At 37.6% G+C, this 20,229-nt stretch overlaps 2 protein-coding genes across 4 annotated transcripts in view; one reads left to right on the top strand and one right to left on the bottom strand.

Moving 5' to 3' along the window:
- CEP126 (centrosomal protein 126) overlaps positions 1-3,083 on the bottom strand; it is a 92,778-nt gene extending 89,695 nt beyond the window's left edge. For 2 of the 3 annotated variants that reach the window (XM_054693255.1, XM_054693254.1), the window contains exon 1: positions 2,944-3,083. The gene's annotated coding sequence lies outside the window, so the exon portion shown is untranslated. The remainder of the gene's footprint in view (positions 1-2,943) is intronic. The other variant, XM_054693257.1, reaches the window with a different exon arrangement.
- On the top strand, positions 74-20,229 carry ANGPTL5 (angiopoietin like 5). Its single transcript, XM_054693905.1, is given in 12 exon segments — positions 74-83; positions 8,783-8,902; positions 9,680-9,772; positions 12,216-12,227; positions 12,230-12,315; positions 13,856-13,894; positions 13,896-13,980; positions 16,862-16,909; positions 16,912-17,043; positions 19,924-20,061; positions 20,064-20,153; positions 20,156-20,229. Coding segments are annotated over 12 exon segments (927 nt in total).

Here is a 20,229-nt window from a genome sequence, read left to right on the forward strand (position 1 = left end):
AACCCACTGCGCCACCAGGGAGGCCCTCTCTCTTCTCTTTTGAGAGGATGTTTTCGTGGGTGTATTGCGAGCGATGAAAGACAGTGAGATATGAAATCCCCAGATGCAGGCCAACAGGGGATTCTGAAATGATTGCCTGGGGGATCGTTCGGTGTAGGGCTTGCTAACTACCGAATCCTGCTGTGGGGTTTGAGTTGCGAACCTTTCCGGGGCATCACTATTCTGAAACATCATCTGTTTTAAAAAAGGAAAAAGCTTTGTAAAGTGGAAATTTCCTTTCTCTGAATTTTCCCATCCACTCCACAACAGCCGCATCCCTACTAATAAGGCCAGCGTTTCTAAGACTCCAATTGGTGCCTGCCTTGCTGCCAGATTCGGGAAATAGACCATCAAGGCATAGAAGGCCTGGAAAGAAAGAAAGCCAGATTTAATCTAGCAATCTCCTGGGATGATACGCCAAAAAGAGATCATCCTTTTGAAATTGTTTCAAGAGGTATGGAAAATTGAATCGGTTTTTGAGTCATAATTATAGTAACTATGCAAATGAAAATTTGAAAATAAGCTGAAACAATTTGTTGGGTTCCACTGTAAAAGTACATACAAACGACAGTGTTACAGCCAGGTCTTTTTTTTGGTTTTTTTTGGTGGGAAAAAAACCCAGATTGGAAGCAGAATGTACAAACTGAATAAAAATCACTCACCCACTATCCAAATGCCTTGTCCTTAAGAATCAATTTGCTCATTTTCAGAGTTCAAATAACAAAATTTTCCAGTTGAAGTTATTTAAAACAGTTTGCAAAATTGAATGCAATGACTCAAATTGGAATGTGCTCTGGTTAAGATTTTAAGTGCCACAACAAATCCAGTTTTGATTTGAAACTCAAAAGGCATAATAAGCCCTCTTCAGAACCATGCTGCAGAGCCGAATATGTAATCTTGGCAAAGGAAGGTTAGATATGGTCATATGGACAATTAACTATCTTGGCAAGTTTTAAACTGGCCTAGCCACGGGTGTTGACCTTGATTCATTTCCCATTGCTAGCATCACAAGTGTGTTTCTCCAGGGCACATTTAGGAACAGTAAGCCAAGTGGGGCAGTATGAAGTACAAATAAAAGTGAGAAGATTGTGGCTGCTATTTGCAATATAAATTTTGCTATTAGTTTGGCATCTTGTAATGTGTAGGTATCTCATTACTTTGTTGCATGGTATATTAGCATTAAGAAATGTGACTAGGTTTCTCAGTTGCCCACAAATGCTTGCTCATGTAATCATTCTTCATTTAAATATTGCTTTACAATATAATCATGAAGAATAGAAATTTTAAACACAATATTGCCAAATTTTTTAATCAGAATCTATTTTTGACCTTTATATTACTTCTTTCTTCAAAAAATAAGCATCCCACATTTTAAAAAGTTATATATCCTGTAGTCTATAAACAAGCCCTTTAGATATTTGGAAAATAGATAACTTTAAGACATAATTTTTTCTCAACAGGAAAGAAGTATGATTTCAGCAATAAAAGAATAATATACTAAAGTCAATACATTTTGTTAGAAGAAATAGCTGAATTAAACATACTGCTTAATTCTTCCCTACTTCAGGACCAGAAAACAATTCATTCTTTTATTATATATTGAGTATTTTCTAAGTGTGAAGCACTTCCTAGGTGCTGAGATACAGTGGTGAGCAAAATGGCAAAGACCCTGTACTCATAAAGCTTGTACTTATTGTTTCTTATTCACTAGAATATATTAGGTAGCGAAAATGCTATGAAGAAAAATGGAGTAATGTAGGGGGATAGAAATTGGTGTCAGTTCTATTTTTGATAGGATACTCAGGGAAGGCCTCTAAGGAGGGGAAATTAGGACAGAGGTCTGAATATAGAAAGGAGGCTAACCTTCATCCAAATATCTGGATGAAGAATATATTACAGACAGAGGATGCTTTGAGGGCAGAATTATATTTGATATGTTCAAAGAGCAAGACCAGAACAGTGGTTCCAGAGCAGTGAACTAGAGGACTTGTGCTAGGACATGAGATTGGAGAACTACTTCAGATTCACTGGGACTTACCTAATATGGAAGGGATTAATATAAGATATATCTTCCAATGGAGTGAAAGCCACTGGAGAACTTAGAGTAGGAAAGTAATATCTAATTAACCTTTAAATAAAGAATCACTCTAGCTGCTGTAGGGAAACTAGATTATAAGGGACAGGACTAGAAACAAAAACAAATGTTGTTATTTTAGGTTAAGGGAGAGATTGTGGAGATCTAGGCTACGAATGTAGCAATGGAGGCAAGCAAAGTGTTCAACTTTTTTTTTTTTTTTTTAAGATTTACCTATCCATGCATACAAGAGCTGGGATACAGGCCAGAGATGTGGGGTAGGACGTGGGGGTGGGGTGAGAGGATTCACCAGAGACAGAGTGGGGAACAGAACAGGCAGACTGACTGAAATACACTGCTGAGGGGTGCAGCGGGCGGGTCAGGAGAGGTCTGCTACACCATGTGGATTGCGTCCTGGCTGGCCGGGGATCGAACCCTTGCTACGGAGGCTGCGGACCACCCCATAGGGCTGTGCTCAATCCCTTGCACCACCAGGGAGGCCTAAGAAGTGTTCAACATTTTAACCTGAGTTAATAGGATGTGCTGATGAATGGCTGTGGCATAAGAATGAAAACAAAAACAAAAACAAAAACAAAAAAACACCAGAAAGAATCAAATATCATTCTCAGACTTGGGAGTGAATAAAGGGTATTGCCACTTACTGAAATGGAAGAAATTGGTTCTGAGTGGGAAGAGGAATAGTGGACTTTCATCTTGCATGTGAGGCGCCAACTTTATTAACATGATGTTATAAATTATTAATTATCTTCTATTTACAAAGGAAACTAGTTATAACCCCTTTATGGTTACATGGCATGTTCACACACTACCTGATTGGGTGCTTGTTAGAACTGTTGATTCATGTGAGGCAGCTGTGGTGAGCTTTCATTTTCATCTTGGCTGAGGCTGTTTTTTCCATTTTCTGCTGAAGTATTTTCTTGCTCAAATTTTTCCTAAATTTGTGTCTGGGCAAGCTGTGAAAGAACAAAGAATTTTAACATCTGGATGCTTTCAAATTGCTAAAATCTTGCCATTTTCACAAGAATTCAACTAGAAACTTATGGTTAAAGAAAATATATGCCCTGGGCCTCCCCAGTGGCGCAGCGGTTGAGCACTGGGTTGTGAAGCTGCCTGCAGCCTCTGCACTGCCGGTTCGATCCCCAGCAGACGGATGAGGGTCCCACATGGCACACAGACCTCTCCTGCCGCCCGCTGCTCCCCTCAGCAGTATACTTCAGTCCTTCTGCCTGTTCTGCTCCCTGGTCTGGCTCTGGTGAATTCTCTCACCCTCCCGTGCTTCTGACTGTACCCAGTGCTTGTATAAATGAATAAATAAATCTTTAAAAAAAAAGAAAAGAAAAGAAAATATATGCCCCTACTCGTAATGTATAATGTAGATTATAAAGGTCATCAATAATACCAGCAATGTTAGAATTATAGATGAGTCAAATGATGATGATGATGATGATGATGGCATCACCACATCTAAGTCCTTGTTGCCTTATATGCGTGTGCAAAGAACTTAGTGCATAGTAAATTACTGGCTTCACACAACAATCCTTCATTCTACAAAAAGGTAATTAAGTTATTAGCTCATATAGCCAATGTCCCAGAGCAAAGGAGTAAAGGATCGAGATTCAAATGCAGGCCTTCTTTTTTTTTTTTTTTTAAAGATTTATTTATATATGCATACAAGGACTGGGGTACAGGCCAAAGGTGTATCAGGGGGCTGAGAGGATTCACCAGAGACAGACTGGGGAACAGAACAGGCAGATCACTGAAATACAATGCTGAGGGGAGCAACGGGCGAGTCAGGAGAGGTCTGCTGTGCCACGTGGATTACCTCCCTGGCCGGGGATCGAATTTGTGATGCAACGGGTAGCTTCACAGTGCTGGGTCTTAACTCCTTGTGCCACTAGGTAGGCCCCTCAAATGCAGGCCTTCTATCCCAGACTTCCAACCCTCCCATAGTGCTTATTGGAGAAACTCTGAGAGTTTCAGTGGAATGAAAGGTAAGAATGTTTGGTTTAAATAGTCATAGTTGTGTGGAGATTTCTGGACCTACTAAACATAGAGCTTCCATATGATCCAGCAATTCCACTTCTAGGTATTTACCCAAAGGACACAGAAACATCAATTCCAAAGAACACCTGCACCCCCATGTTTATAGCAGCACTGTTTACAATAGCTAAGCTTTGGAAACAGCCCAAATGCCCAAAAATAGATGACTGGATCAAGAAGATGTGGTACATATATACCATGGAATATTACTCAGCATTCAAAAAAGATAAACACATGCAATTTGCAGCAACATGGATGGCGCTGGAAGGGATCATGCTCAGCGAAATAAGCCAGAAAGAAAAAGAAAGGTACCGGATGGTCTCACTCATGGCAGGAATCTAGAGAACTTAGATAATGGACCAGGAAAATGAATAACTATAGGAAAGTGAAAATCAAAATCAACAAAAAACTATGAACCAGAGACACTTTTTGGGGGGTGGGGGGTGGGAGGGGAGGGATTGGGGTCAGAATGGGGGGGTTGCAATTGTATGGGGAATATAAAAATAAAATTTATTATTTTAGAAAAAAAGGTAATTAGAAAAAATCATTTAAAACATTAGGACACTTTATTTTTTTTTATTATTTATTTATTTATTTGTTTATACATGCACTGGGTACAGTCAGAAGAGCGGGAGGGTGAGAGAATTCACCAGAGCCAGAGCAGGGAGCAGAGCAGGCAGAGGGACCGAAGTGCACTGCTGAGGGGAGCAGCGGGCGGCAGGGGAGGTCTGCGCGCCATGTGGGACCCTCCTCTGGTGGCCGGGGAGCAGCTGGGGATCGAACCGGCACCGCAGAGGCTGCGGGCAGCTTCGCAACCCAGCGCTCAACCGCTGCGCCACCGGGGAGGCCCCAACATTAGGACACTTTAAAAGTAAGAAATGCATTATATTAATTCACATATTCATTCAGAGCACATTTTTCCCCCAGTTTCCTTAGTTCGCTTCATTTTGCCCCCCCAACAGATATATTTCATACAATTAGCAAAAAATAATTGATAATTGAGGTTGACATGTTATATTTTCTCCTGATTTAGCCTCTTGTGCTTCCACTTCCCAATTCCACAGCTTGAATAAACAGAAAATTAAATCAATAAAATCCATTTCATTACAACTGACCCATATAAATTATTTTTGACACCATGAATGTGAACACATGGCAAGCTTTAAGGTTGTTAAGTAAGCATGCAAAATATTTACATAAATGGTCTTGTGATTTGGTTATAAATTATATGAATTACTCAAAGGAAAGTTACTGTGTACCCGTGAAATAATAATGATGATGGAGTATCTCTTATTAACTATACATAAAGAATATAAAATATTTTATGTGTACTTAGCACATAAGCAAATTCCTTTACAAAAAACAATTAAGCAGCAAATAAAACATGCTTATGTGCTGGAAATGGACAGCTGGATTTATGCCACTCTTGCAATATCTCCATCTCAAGCCATATGGTTCTTGCTCATTAATGCAATTTTTTTTTTTTTAAATAGAGGCATGTTTTATTTATTTATTTGTTTGTTTGTTTGTTTTGCTTATACATGCACTGGGTACAGTCAGAAGCGCGGGAGGGTGAGAGAATTCACCAGAGCCAGAGCAGGGAGCAGAGCAGGCAGAAGGACCGAAGTACACTGCTGAGGGGAGCAGCGGGTGGCAGGAGAGGTCTGCGTGCCATGTGGGACCCTCCTCCAGTGGCCGGGGAGCAGCCGGGGATCGAACCGGCACTGCAGAGGCTGCGGGCAGCTTCGCAACCCAGTGCTCAACCGCTGCGCCACCGGGGAGGCCCTCATTAATGCAATTTTTAAAGAAAGTCTCACTTAAGATTAAGTCTGAAGTATGATAAATAAACAAAAACTTATTATAAAAAAAAACAAAAAAAATAGTTGAGGAGAATAGATAATTTGCTTAAAATTTCACTTTATTAATATTTGAGTGCCTCTTGTGTACAGTCACTTTGCTAGTATTGTGGAAACTATGGTCTAGTCACTGCCCTGTAATTCTTAGGCTAAGAAAGGAGATGGAGAAAACAAGACTCAGAAACATGTTTGCCTTTGCTTCTTAATTTTCAGGTAATGATTATATAAAGAAGAGAAGGAGCCATGGTAAGGTAGAATTTGAAGACTCATCACAGACATTGATCATCAGAGAGTTGTCATTTTCAGTAGCAATTGTTCCTTTGTGTTCAAAATTTCTGAAATTTCAACATTATAGATTTAACACATACAAGTAAGGGTCCCAGAAATTTGGCAATGATGTGGTTAATATCATCATAATCGATAAACTAAGTTCAATTAGAAGCATATTTTATATCTGAGTTATCTGCTCTGGATGTCCACATTGACTAAATTCTGCTTAGTATTTTGTAGAAATAGTTTCATTTAATATTCTTCCTACTACATCTCTCATATCTCCTTCCTTCCTGTTTTTATGTAACCTGATTATTGAGGTATATCTGTCTTATCAAAAGCATTTTTCCAAGACCATAAAAAATGCACTCATAAAACTATGATTTTACAAGTGCATTACCTGTCTATCTATCTATCTATCTATCTATCTATCTATCTATCTATCTATCTATCTATCTATCTATCTATCTATGTGTCATCTCTGTATCTCATCATCTAGCTATTGTCTATATGCCCAAAGCCTGGATTTATAAATCAGGCAAGTAGTGATGAAAAAGATTTCATATAACTTGAAATGTCAGGATCTCTAGAGGTCACCTTGTTTTGCATTTTTTTAAAGATTTGTTTATGCATACAAGAGCTGGGGTGAAGGCCAGAGATGCAGGGGGGTGGTGAGAGAATTCACCAGAGACCAAGTGGGGAGCAGAACAGGCAGATGTACTGCAATACACTGTTGAGGGGAGCAGCAGGTGAGATAGGAGAGGTCTGCTGCACCATGTGACTGTGGATTGTTTCATAGTGCTGTGCCTTAATCCCTTGTGCTACCAGGGAGGCCCACCTTGTTTTTCATATGAAAGGTGTTCCTTTAAACAAGGGCATAGAAACTAGTAAGTATTGGCTTCTGGGGGTTTTTTGTACACTTTCCAAACTCTGCATTGTAGTTCTTTCCACAGAGAGCTTACTGATAATTGAAGTTTTTCATTTCTCCAAGAAAAATAAAAGTATCTTTCCCAGGCCTCACTTGTGTTCTTAAATATATGCATTTTGCTTTGAGGAAAAGCCATACATACATCATTCTATGGTAAGAATTTTAGCAATATTATCTTAGCATCAAGAAAGCATAATGATACAGTTTTCAAGATATATATTAGAAGTCTGAGAGATTGATTATACTCACAAATATGGAAAAAGTATTTACTAGAAATGCTGAGGCTCTCCTTAAATGATAATAATTTTGAACTGTGGAGACCATAAACTGAGGATTTACTTATAACACATTTCTTGTGGAAAATTTATGAAGAAATTACAAATTTTTAAAGAAATTATAAAAACTAGCCAGCAACTTTCTGATTAACTGTGATAATGAAATATCTGGTAGGTAATAAAAATTTCACTTGTTTTAAAAGGAACTGTTCTAGAAACTTCATATTTCAAAGATAGCTATATGAATTAGAACATTTTATTCAAAACAATGTCAGAGTGAGAGCTAATGTAATGCATTCAATACCATGAGAAGATGTGGTTTTAAATTCCATATATGTAAATGTTGGTTTATAATGTTAATTTTTCTTTATAATGTAGACCTGGTGCGGGGTGAGAAGAGGGGCCAGTGAAAGGATTCACCAGAGACAGAGTGGGAAGCAGAGCAGGCAGATTTACTGAAATACAATGCGAAGGGGAGTAGTGGTGAGACAGGAGAGGTCTGCTGTGACATGTGTGTTTGCTTCCTGGCTGGGGATCGAACTTAGGTGATAGCACTGAGAGCTCACCCCTGGGGCGCCAGGGACACCCTTATAATGTTATAATGTTTTATTGATTTTTTTTTAAATTGAGGTAACATTGGTTTACAACACTGCATATGATTTAGGGATATAGGTTCACACCTATGTCAGATTTATGTCACCACACCATGGCCACCATAAAGTACCAATAGTTCTTCACAGTAGATCATTGGGCCCCCTACCCACTTTGTTTCCACACCCGTACCCCCTCCTCTGGTAGCCTCAATTCTGCATTCATATGTGTAGGATTTGTTTTGGTTTAGTGTTGTCAGGTCTTTTGTTTTGTTTCTCTATATTCCACATGTGAGTGAAATCATCCTATATATATGTCTTTTCCTTCTGATTTATTTCACTTAGTATAATTCTTTCTTTATGCTTCCTGTTTCAATACCTCTCATCTTCTAAAATGAGAACTGATACTGAGGATACTGTCTCTCAGTTATATCAGATTAAATTATTTGGGATACTATAAATTATTACGAGGCAAATTTTCATTAAGAAATGTTGACAACATATTTTCTTGGTTATTCCTGAGTCATAATAATACTAACTAGAATATACAACTCTGAGTCTTTAGACAGAATGAAATATTAATATGTTTACTTGAATATTTATTCAAGATCATATATTCATGGTTTTTCACTATAGTTATTTTTAATAGCAATACAATATTTAGCAAATACTTTTTATTGTGATTTAAGGAAATTTACAAAATTCAATTGTTTCTTATACAAGAAGTACCAAAAAACTACTAAGAAATTTGATGGATGAACATATGATTTCCTTGGATTATTTATCTAACCAGATATGGATGTTTAACAGTGCAAGTGTACACTGACATAAGGTGATATAATTAGCTAGAGAGACAGTCTTTTAATTTTTTAATGCAGTCCTACCTAGACATCTATTTAATACCTATATGTTAGAGGCACCATAGTAAACACCAGGCAAACAGGAAGGAAAAAAGAACACCTCATTTGAGGAGCATATGGTCTAGGGGAGCAAAAAGAGAAGGTATTGAAAAAATACACTATGAATGCTGTTAGAATACACAAAAGAGAAATTTGAGACTTGAGATCTGACATCCAAGAAATTCACAGATGATAAGGCCTGAGGGATGAGTCATGAAAGATGAATATATGCTGCAAAAGTGGCAAAGGTCAGGGAAGAAGGATAGTACACCTGGTTCTGAGGAACTATTTGGATTTTGTGGGGGCAGAGGTTTAGGGGTAGGGGGCTGGCAGTGGAGAGTGGCCAGTGAAGTCAAGTGTAAGGAAACTGACTTAAATTTATTTATGCATACAAAAACTGGGGTGTAGGTCAGAGGTGCAGGGATGGGGGATGAGAGGATTCACCAGAGACAAAGAGTCAGATCTATTCAAAAACACTGCTGAGGGGAGCAGCAGGTGAGACAGGAGAGGTCTGCTGCACTATATGTGCTTTAGCTCCCTCGCCAGGGGTCCAACTCTTGCCACAGTGGCTGCCAATAGCTTGATAATGCTGAGAATTTAACCCCTGCACCACCAGGGAGCCCCTCGTGTGTGTGTGTGTGTGTGTGTGTATGTGTGTGTGTGTGTGTGTGTGTGTGTGTGTTGAAGTTAGTGAGCTCAGGAATCGAGTTCTCATTTTGACCACAGGAGTTTGGAGAAAGCAGACCAGGTCTTTTGCTCACAGACTAGTTTAGTCCCATAGTGAGAAGTGTAGTGTTTCAGCCTTTTCATTCTTGTCTTTTATTGCTTCAAATTTTCCTGAGCAGGTGGTACATTTGAAAGTTCTGTTTAAAAACTTAATGCACTCTTATCTAGGAAGCTGGAGGAGCCTGCCGGAGGCCTGCCAGGGAGCAGTTTTCCACCCAGACAATGTGCGCTTTCCTAAATCAGGAAGTTTTTCCTGCTCTTTGAAAGCCATGGCTGTTGCAGAAGAACTGGATGTGTTGAAAATAACATGGCTTTATATAACTGCATTCTGGGTTCCCTTTTACCACTTACTAAGAATTAGTCTCCAGTTAGAAGAAAATAAAGCTTCAGAATTCCTCTCACCTATAAAAAGCATCTTTGACATGTTTGAAATGTTTTAAATTGGGATATAAAATTTGAAAAGAAAAAGAAACAAGACAGAATCATTTGGAATTGAGCAGTTTTGGTACTAAAATGTGGTGTAATTAATAGGAAATTGGGTCTCTGAGAAAAATGCCCTATAAATTTTACAAATGTGAACTAATACCTGAAAGCTTCCAGCAAATAAGTATTATTGAGGACCTAGTCTATGATCTTTCTTTTTCCTTGCAAAAGAAAGGGTATAAGGTGTTACAGAGAATCTCCTATGTGTCAGGGACTAAGACAAGCACCTTCACATGTTATTTTGTGTTTTTATCATTTTAGTATGTCTCATTTATTTCCCATAACCACCCTTAGGGAGGTGGTATAACATGGTGATTAAAGGATAGACTCTGACCTTAGACCACCTGCCTTCAAGTCCCTGATCTGCCATTTTCTTGATGTCAGTTTCCTCACCTAGGGCACCTACCTCACATGGTAACATGTGCGTTCTTATGAGTATTAAATGAGCGAACAAGCATACAGCTCTTAAAATATTACCTGACACATAATAAGAGCATTATAAGGGTTTGCTCTGATGATCATCATCCTCAGAGGAGATTATATAGCCCAGAACAATCTAAATCTGTTCACAGTTATATAGATGCTGATGGTAAAGCACATGTTCCAGCCCACATAAGTGCTTCACTGTAAACTTCTGTCACAGCTCTGAGCACAAAGTTATTTCAAGCCTGTCTCAGCCATTCAGAACAAAGGCAACAAATCTAAGTCTTCCGGAAACCAAGGGGCAAGCCAAACTTTTGTAGAGACCATCTGTATTTTGCTGTGTGGTAGACACTTTTTCTTTTTCTTTTTCTTTTTTATAAACTTTTTTTGGAAATCAGTTTTTTTTAAGATTTATTTATTTATGGATACAAGAGCTGGGGTGCAGGCCAGAGATGCAGGGGGTAGGGGTGAAAGGATTCACCAGAGACAGATTGGGGAGCAGAACAGGCAGACTGACTGAAATACACTGCTGACGGGAGCAGCGGGCAAGACAGGAGAGGTCTGCTGTGCCATGTGGGCTGCTCCCTGGCCGGCTGGGAATCGAAGTCATGCTGCAGTGGCTGGTGATAGCTTGATAGTGCTGTCTTTCACCCCAGTGCCACCAGGGAGGCCCTAGACACTTTTTCTTTGCATATATATGCCTTACCACATAAGCTGTCAGCATAACACTATGATGTACGTAGTCATTGTGTTAATGATAGGTGTATTGTTATAATGATATTACACATGAAGTCTCTTAGCTAATGGTTCTCCCTTAGGAAGGGTAGAACTTGACTCTGACCCAAACTGTCATGATTTTGTCTCTCTGGGTAATTGATGTTGTAAGGGTTGAATTTATATATTACATTTATAAATACAATGCAAAGTAAAGCAACTTAGAGTAAAATGTAATGTCTATATCCACACAATCTGTCTACAATCCCTTGGGAAGTGCACGTTTTGGAGAGGCGATTATAGGGTGCACAGTTGTATGTATTGCCACCAGAGCAGGCTCTCGTGTAGCATACTTCCTTCTTGGTGACAGGTTTCCAGTCCTTTCTCCTTGATAATAGTGATTCCACTACTCAAATAGAGTAGTCAAGGATGTGTCCATTGCAGTTAATCTACTTCTTTGGGTTTTCTTCTCATTCATTCTTCTCATTCATAGATTTCCTTTACATATTATGCCCCTAAGAGAAGCTAAATTCTGAAAAGCATTATTTTCTGGGCAAGAAGATGCATAATTATAAAATGTTAAATAAATGTTGGTCCCAAATGAAACTTTTCAATAGTATAGAATACTAATCATGAATATGTTATTAATAAAAGTTTTTTGCAGTATAAATTCCTTAATACCAGTTCTTCCATGTATTTTCTCCTTAGCTCTAAAATTGAGATTTTTTTCCTTTCTAAAAGTTAATAAAATCACTGTATCATTTAGTGGAAACTATAACAATTTCAGATAGCACTGTCAGTTCTCTATAGTAAAATAATGATTAAGTCATAAACGTACACTTGAAAATATCCTAAATAACAGTTTTCACTTTTCTAGGTTTAGATTGTACTATATTAAAGATACCATTGACTTTGTCACCAAAACACCAAGTGGTTTATATATTATCCACCCAGAAGGATCTAGTTACTCATTTGAGGTAAAGTTTTCTCTTATATGAAATAGGAAAAGCATCCAACCAACTTTATACTTAAAATTTCAATTGTTTTATGTTTAGATATTTTAATTTAAAATTTTAAAATAAACTGGTAAGAGTTCCAGTTTCATAACTTTGTTTGTCTGGGAATCTTTGCTCAAATGATAAACCAGTAAAAGAACTAGAGTTTTTCAATCTTCTATGCTCTTTAAAGTAAATCCCTTTGGTGCAAGGGCTTATATTATCTTTAGAGTAGGCAGAGCTAAGCACCATACTTGTCTGCTTTAATCAGCTGATGGACATTAGAAAATAATAGTGTTCTCTGCCTTGAAGCCTACTAAAAATACTTTTGATTTCCCTTCCTTTCCATGGCCATAATTTCTTTGAGTGACAAGTAATCTTTTGTGATTGTATAGGATATTAATAATTTAAAAATAACTTTCACTAAAGCAAAAAATCTGTTGATAAGCTGATACATTTTTAAACTGAATGAAACAAATTAGTTTTACGTCTATCTTTAATAGGATTTTGAGAAGAAATTCCTACTGGAAATTATGTGTCATTGACAGAATATATTATATGTCAATGTAATTAATATTATATATAGCAATATAAAATTATGTATGTAATTTTTCTGGGTAGTTTTTTGTGCATATAAAAGTTTATGATACTGATATTATACCTTATTGATAGTCCTTATTAAACTCTAAAATAATTTTTTTCTAAGTAGATACTATCAGTTTCTCAGAGTTACTAACATTATCTTTTGGTGCCCATTGACAAAATGTCAAAAAATTGGGAATTAGGTGGGAAATAATTTTAAAATTATCTAAATTATTTCGCCTACACATTCAAAAATGGACCAGAACAGATGTGGAAGGGGAAGGCTTCTAATTTTGTGATGAGTGGGATGCATAATCGCCTCTTTTGTGGGAAAGTGTTGGCTCCCTAGATCCTTCCCACTGCCTTTCTCTGTCTCTGTGCAGGAAGTTTCTGACAGAGAGGACTGCTCTGTTTCTCCCTCTGTCACATGTAGGGAGCCCCTGGGGCTGTCTTCTTATGGACAATTTACATGTCAGCTCCTGTTAAGATGATACACAAGGCATGCCTGTCTGCGCAATTGCAGTCTGAACACAGGTCTTCCATGCTCCAGGGGGAAAGAGCAATCAGGAGCAGGCACATAGGCATATTTAATACTTAAAAAAAAAATCAAAGAAATTTTTCCTTAATTCAAAGAAATAGTTAATTTGTAAAGAAACATATCAATCTGCTTTATCTAATCAGTACTGATATTACTCAACTGAAAAGTAGAGTTGAAAAATAAAAAGATAACATTAAAATGCCACACACGGTGTGCATTTTAAAAAAATGACTGATACAGGGGCTATAATTATGCTAACAATATGTTTGTGTTATAATAATATTTCTGGAGATTAAAAAATTTGAATATATAAACGATATATAATTTTACTGCAACTTTCAGTGGAATTATCTTCTTTTTCTCTAGGCTTTAGGGTGAAATGTGAATTTTATATCAAAGAAGAAAATAAAGTGTTATATGGATTACAGAGGAAGTGGATGGGATGATGATACAGAAAAGAATAGATGGGGTCTCTGATTTCCAAATACTGTGGTGGGACTATCTGGGTGGATTTGGTGAACTTTCAAGTTAAATTCATTTATTTGTCCCCTATCTTTTTTCTTCTTTTTGGTATTATACCTATAGATTATATCTCTCTTTTTTATTTATTATATTATTTTATATATTTTACATCATTTTTCATTTTTGCACAATGTGTGCATTTTCATCTTGGTTATAGTCCCCATACAATTCCCACCGCCCCCTTGTTTTGATCCTACACCCTCCTCCCCACCCTGTAGTGTAGTTGCTTGTTGATTTTTATTTTTACTTTATTATAATTAGTCTTTTTCCTGGTCCCTTATTTAGGTTTTCTAAATTCCTGCTATGAGTGAGACCATCTGGTATTTTTCTATTTCTTTCATATGATACAGCAATTCCACTCCTAGGTATTTACCCAAAGGGCACAGAAACATTAATTCAAAAGGGCACCTGCACCCTTATGTTTATAGCAGCACTGTTTACAATAGGTAAGCTATGGAAACAACTTAATGCCCCAGAATAGATGACTGGACCAAGAAGATGTGGTACATATACACAATGGAATATTACTCAACAATCAAAAAAGATAAACTCATGCAATTTGCAGCAACATGGATGGAGCTGGAAGGGATCATGCTCAGCGAAATATAGATTATATCTTTATTAGTCAAATCATTAGTAAAAATAGCAAATCCTTGTGGATTTCAAATATAAGTTGAATAACTCTCTTTATATGTCAAATTATTTAAAATAAACAGATCTCTCAGCTGGGATCTGGAAGTCTTTTGTGAATACCTGTTGGAATGCACTTTCGGCGAAAATTCAAAAGTGTCTCCTGTGCACCGGGCAGGGTTCTGCCAGGGACTCAGCAAGTATCTGTAGAACGAAAAGCTGGTTGGGCAGAGTTGTCACAGACCCTGAGGTTCCTGAGACATGTGCTGTGTGTACACAAGCAAGGGAAATGGGAAACTGAGGTACATGACTGTACAAATTCAAATTATGTGAACTAGAAGTAGCATTTTTTGAAAATATTAATAAAAACCACAATGTTCAAAATTTGAAAAATGTAAACATTAGGAATTGTAAACCTTAGAATTGTAAAATTCTCTTATGTTATTGCTACATGGTAACATCACTTTTGCTGGTTGGACAGAAAAATATTGAATTTTGCATTAGTTGGAACATCTCTGGGTGATTTTGAAGATTTTTATGCTATTATTTTAATGTGTTTATAATTAAAATCTTTAACATCCCATTAATAATGTCATCTATGGATTCAGTAAGTAGTGGTGTTAGTCCTGCTACTAAAAATGCTACTGCACGCCAGTGATTTTAGGAGGGGCAGGAAATGTAATAAAATGTTAGGAATGAGGCCAAATAAATGGTATATTATGGAATACAGTTAATATACTTGTAGTTTTCATCATTAATTCAGTCAGTGCTTCCTCAGAAATTAAGTAATCATAAATCAATAGGTGGTTAATTATTATCTTTCTTATTTTATGCCTATTTCTATGGGGAAATTATGTGTTATGGTAAAAAGGTGTTCAGGCAGGTATCTGTCACATAAACAGATTGCTCTCTATTTGGTATATTAAAAAATAGATTTGAGATTAAGAAAAACATATTGTTAACTCTTAAATTTGGTGTTAGGCAGGGACACTGAATTGGAGAGTCATAGGCTGTGAGAGATTAAGTAGACCCTGGGGGACCAGTTCACTTCCTGTGCCCCCTTTCTTTTTGTACATTTTCAGAAAACTTTTCATTTCTAATTGGGCATGTAGCTAAAATGTCAGTGAATACCTTGGAGAGGACATTCTACCTTGGCTATAGTTTTCATAGTTTGAAAATTGTCACAGGGTTCCCCAACTCTTGAGATTTTGACTAGAACTTTACCTCCTCGTTCAGCAATTTCATGATTCAGGTAGAGGGGTCTGTGCTAGAGCAGGGTATACAGATTTAGGCTGTGCCACATGGGTGGAGCAAGGCAGAAAGGCATTGGCTAGAATATGCATGTATGAAGTATTTGGTCTGAATGTGGGGCTTAATAATTGTTCCTGGATCTACACTTGTCTTGGAAATATTGACCCCAAACCTGAGAATACTCCAGTGTTGCTCCATTATGATTCCATTCGTTAGTAATTGGCCAGCTGCATTATAACAGAATATTTTTTCCCCACAAAGCATAAGTCTGAGAGATGGAACAAAATAATTTCAACTGAGCATTTTCAGAAAACATTTCATGAGGAACTGCTGTTTTGGAGGTTAAATCTCTTAACTACATCAGAATACATAATTTGCTTACCTGTCATAATGTTTCAACTGTTTTATTATTGTTGCTTATTGTTGATATGTTTTAATGTAAATCTTGTTTTTTTTTAAAGATTTATCTTCATTTATTTTTGTATACAAGAACTGGGGTGTAGGCCAGAGGTACAGGGGGTGAGAGGACTCATCAGAGACAGAGTGGGGAGCAGAACAGGCAGATCTACTGAAATACATTGCTGAGGGGAGCAGTGGGAGAGAGACAGTAGAGGTCTGCTGTGCCATGTGGGTAGCTCCCTGGCTAGGGATCCAACTCATACAAGTGTCTGGCAATAGCTTGATAGTGCTGAAACTTTAACCCCTACACCACCAGGGAGGTCCTAAATCTTGTTTCTTTTCTTAATTAATGTTTAAGTGAATTTAAAAATTTCATTTGGGGAGATTAAGAACAAAACAGAGATTAACTATCCCCAATCTAGGGAAAACAAGTGGGAAGATGTGTTTTTGTGTGTGATACTTTTGATAAACTGAGCTGGGGCTGTAAGTTCCTCAAATGATTTATGTAAACTATCTCAATTGCTGAAACACAAAAAAAGGATTTGTTATATTAAAGGGTTATTCTAATTTGTAGTAAAATATATTTTTAAAAGCATATTTTTACAGGTGAATTTTGACTAGGACTAAAAAAGACCTTTCATATAGTAAAAAAAAAAACAGTTTTATGCTGTATATGGCACTGGATTCTGAAGATGACACATTCTCTTATGCATCATATGATAATTTTTGGCTAGAGGATGAAGCGAGATTTTTAAAAATGCACTTAGGACAGTATCCAGGAAATGCTGGTAAGTTTTTTATTCTTAAATTATCCAGAAAACTCACTAGCAGGTGAAGATAAAAGTAATTCAATCTCTTGGTATTTATGTGATGGAGCTTCAGGGATTAAAGAGAGGGAGAAAATGATTCCAACTGATAGCATCCAGAAACTCTTCATGGGAGAATAGTTTTCAACAAGGGATTAAAGTTAAAATCAAGCTGGGGAGCTTTTAGAAAGTAGTCATTCCTACAGAATCTGATTAAGTGTAAGTCCAGATATTTGCTTTAGCCGTGGGGGTGACATATTGGTGTCTGTATAGTCGAGAACCACTGACCTGTACTTGGAGGAATGGGCAAGCTTTTGGCAAATGAATGCTGGCAAAGAGAGCAGTTTGTGTCAAGGCACAGAGGGAGGAATATTACCAGTCACAAAGTTATCTGGTATGGTTGGAATCTATGACTGCTGACATGGTTCAGTTTTGAGACATTGGGTGAAAGTCTGAAATTCAAATTTTGATATAGAGGGAACATATTATTTTTAATGCCTTCTCTTTAAAAGTATAACAATCTAAAATACAGAACATGCTATGTTAGGAAAAACTAATGTAGGGCTTCTCAGAAAGATAATTAGGATCTAATTTAGATAATAAGATCTATAATGCCAACAGTTTTTTTTTATTACAGAGCCATCAAGATTGCTATTCCCTATGCTACATTTTCCCAGTAAAATAGTTAGGTAACTTCAACTGCTGATCACATAATACAATCAAGATAAAAAAAAGTGTCTATAGACTGTAAAGATAGACACATAGATAAAATCAGGGTGTTAAGCAGGATCAGGTGTGTGGTAGAGGTGGGAGGCCATTTTGATTTTGAGTTCAGAGCAAAAATAAAAATATGAAACCGAACTGTCAAAAATGCACCAGCCTGTGCAGGAAATTTTGAAGCAATAAAAGACAAGTGTGAAAAGGCTGAAACATCACACTTCTCTCCATGGGATTGAACTGGTCTGTGAGCAAAAGGATCCAGGGGCTTTCTCCAAACTTCTGTGGTCAAAAGAACTCAATTCATGAGCTCACTAACCTCAACACACACGCACACATTTCAATAAACTTGAGCCACACAGCTATTCCATGAGGACAGATACCCCTGATTCTAAAATTTGACAGAAATTCTCCTGGGTTCTCTCAGAAAACCAAGTGTCTTATTTAACTGCCCCCCTCTTAGAAAATATGATTTTGAGTTGTAATGGACTATTTCTTAAAAGTAGACCTATGCATTTTGTTATTTTTATTATTTTTTTTAGATTTATTTATTTATGCATATAAGAACTGGGGTCTTGGTGGCCAGAGGTGTGGGAGATGAGAGGATTCACCAGAGACAGAGCGGGAAACACAACAGGGAGATTTACTGAAACACACTGCTGAGGGGAGCAGCAGGCGAGTCAGGAGAGGTCTGCTGCGTCATGAGGGTATCTCCCTGGTCGGGGATCGAACAGCTGTGGACAGCTTCATAGGTTGCATCTTAACCCCTTGCACCACCAGGGAGGCCCGGATCTATGCATTTTATTAAAATAATTTATTAAATATAATTTGGTGTAGAGCTGATTTGATATACAACCCTCCCAGTTGGTAAGAGTTTATCCAGGAAACTATCCGTGGAGGAATCACAAAGTGGAGGCAATGCTCTAGAAGTGTGGTGTCTTTATGAAACTCTGGAAGTTACTGCACTGTGGGATTTGAACGTAAGTCTTCTCTACAAGCACTTTTTTTTCTCATGAAGTTCAGAGTCAGAAGCTCTGGGGTAGAGATGTGTGGAAGCATAGTGAAAACAGGTAGGGGCTTTGATTTTTTTTTTCTAAAAATTTTATAACTTCACTCTCAGTATTTCTGGTTTTACAAAACAGAACTATTCCTGTCACTTAGATCACTGGATTGCATTCACCAAAGTACTTAATCTTTGAAAGGGATGGTAAATATCAGGGATATGGCATGTAAAACGTCTAATGTTAGCCCTTTAAAATTGGCATTAACTACTGTTCCCGTTAGTCCATATATCTTTGGAGAACAATGAAGAAAAGAAATACTTTAAGAATATAGCTGATGTTTTTAATTGGGCATTCATATAAATTTGGTGGCCATAAATAAAATCAAACAACTTTTGCATGTGTGAATTGAAGTTTCTTGAAGTTAGACATTTCAACTTCATCAGACCTCTCTCTCTCTCTCTGAAGTGATGTAAAATGGCAGGATGCATTTGCTGTAAATTCTTTTCTTCTCCTAAATGTCCAACTGCCACATTAATCTTACCCAAAGTATGTCAGGTCTACACACCATTTTTTGCCACTTTTAGGCCAGTTTTCTGGCCTAAAACTAACTGATTTTGCTTACACAACCAAACTTCTATTTTGGATGTGGATTTTATATCAAATGATCACCCTAAATTGCCTAGCACATTCAGAAATTCATCACCATGTTTTGGTGTATTGTAGTCTGGAAGAGAGGTCTTAGTCTGATACATGGTAGAAAAGAATTCATTCCTTATTTCTAGATGCAATGATTTTGCAAAATGGCTGGTAAAGGTCGATTAAAATTACAAAAACTGGGGCCTCCCTGGTGGCGCAGACGGTTGAACACAGCGCTGTGAAGCTGTCCATAGCCTCCACAGCACGACTTCAATCCCAGCTGGCCTAGAAGATACCCACATGGTGTGGCAGACATCTCCTATCTCGCCCACTGCTCCCCTAAGCAGTGTGTTTCACTCAGTCTTCCTGTTCTGTTCCCTGCTCTGTCTCTGGTGAATCCTCTCACCCTCCCACACATCTGGCCTGTACCCTGGTTCTTATATGCATGAATAAATAAATATTTTAAAAAATTACAAAATTGCCTTCACAGCTAGTCATTTCTCAGGTGATGCATTCCAGGGCTTCAGAAAAGAAGATAATAAGAATGCAGTGCCTTTCAGCACATCAGATGTGGATAATGGTGGGTGCTGCCCTGCCCTCCTGGGCTGTGGTCCATCTGTGAAGAGCTACACTCATCTCAGTACCTCACTGGCTGGTGGTTCAACCAGTGAGGTCTTCTGAATCTGAACTTCCCTGGAAAGCTGCTTGCAACTGGGATTCAACTGGGCACAGGGACCAAAACAACCTACCTGTCAAGATTAAATCTGTTTTAATGAAAATTAGAAGAATTTACAATCCATATTTTAAGTAA

Source organism: Talpa occidentalis, unplaced genomic scaffold (assembly GCF_014898055.3).
Source record: "Talpa occidentalis isolate TD23 unplaced genomic scaffold, MPIMG_talOcc4v2.1 talOcc4.12, whole genome shotgun sequence".
Lineage (NCBI taxonomy): Eukaryota > Metazoa > Chordata > Mammalia > Eulipotyphla > Talpidae > Talpa > Talpa occidentalis.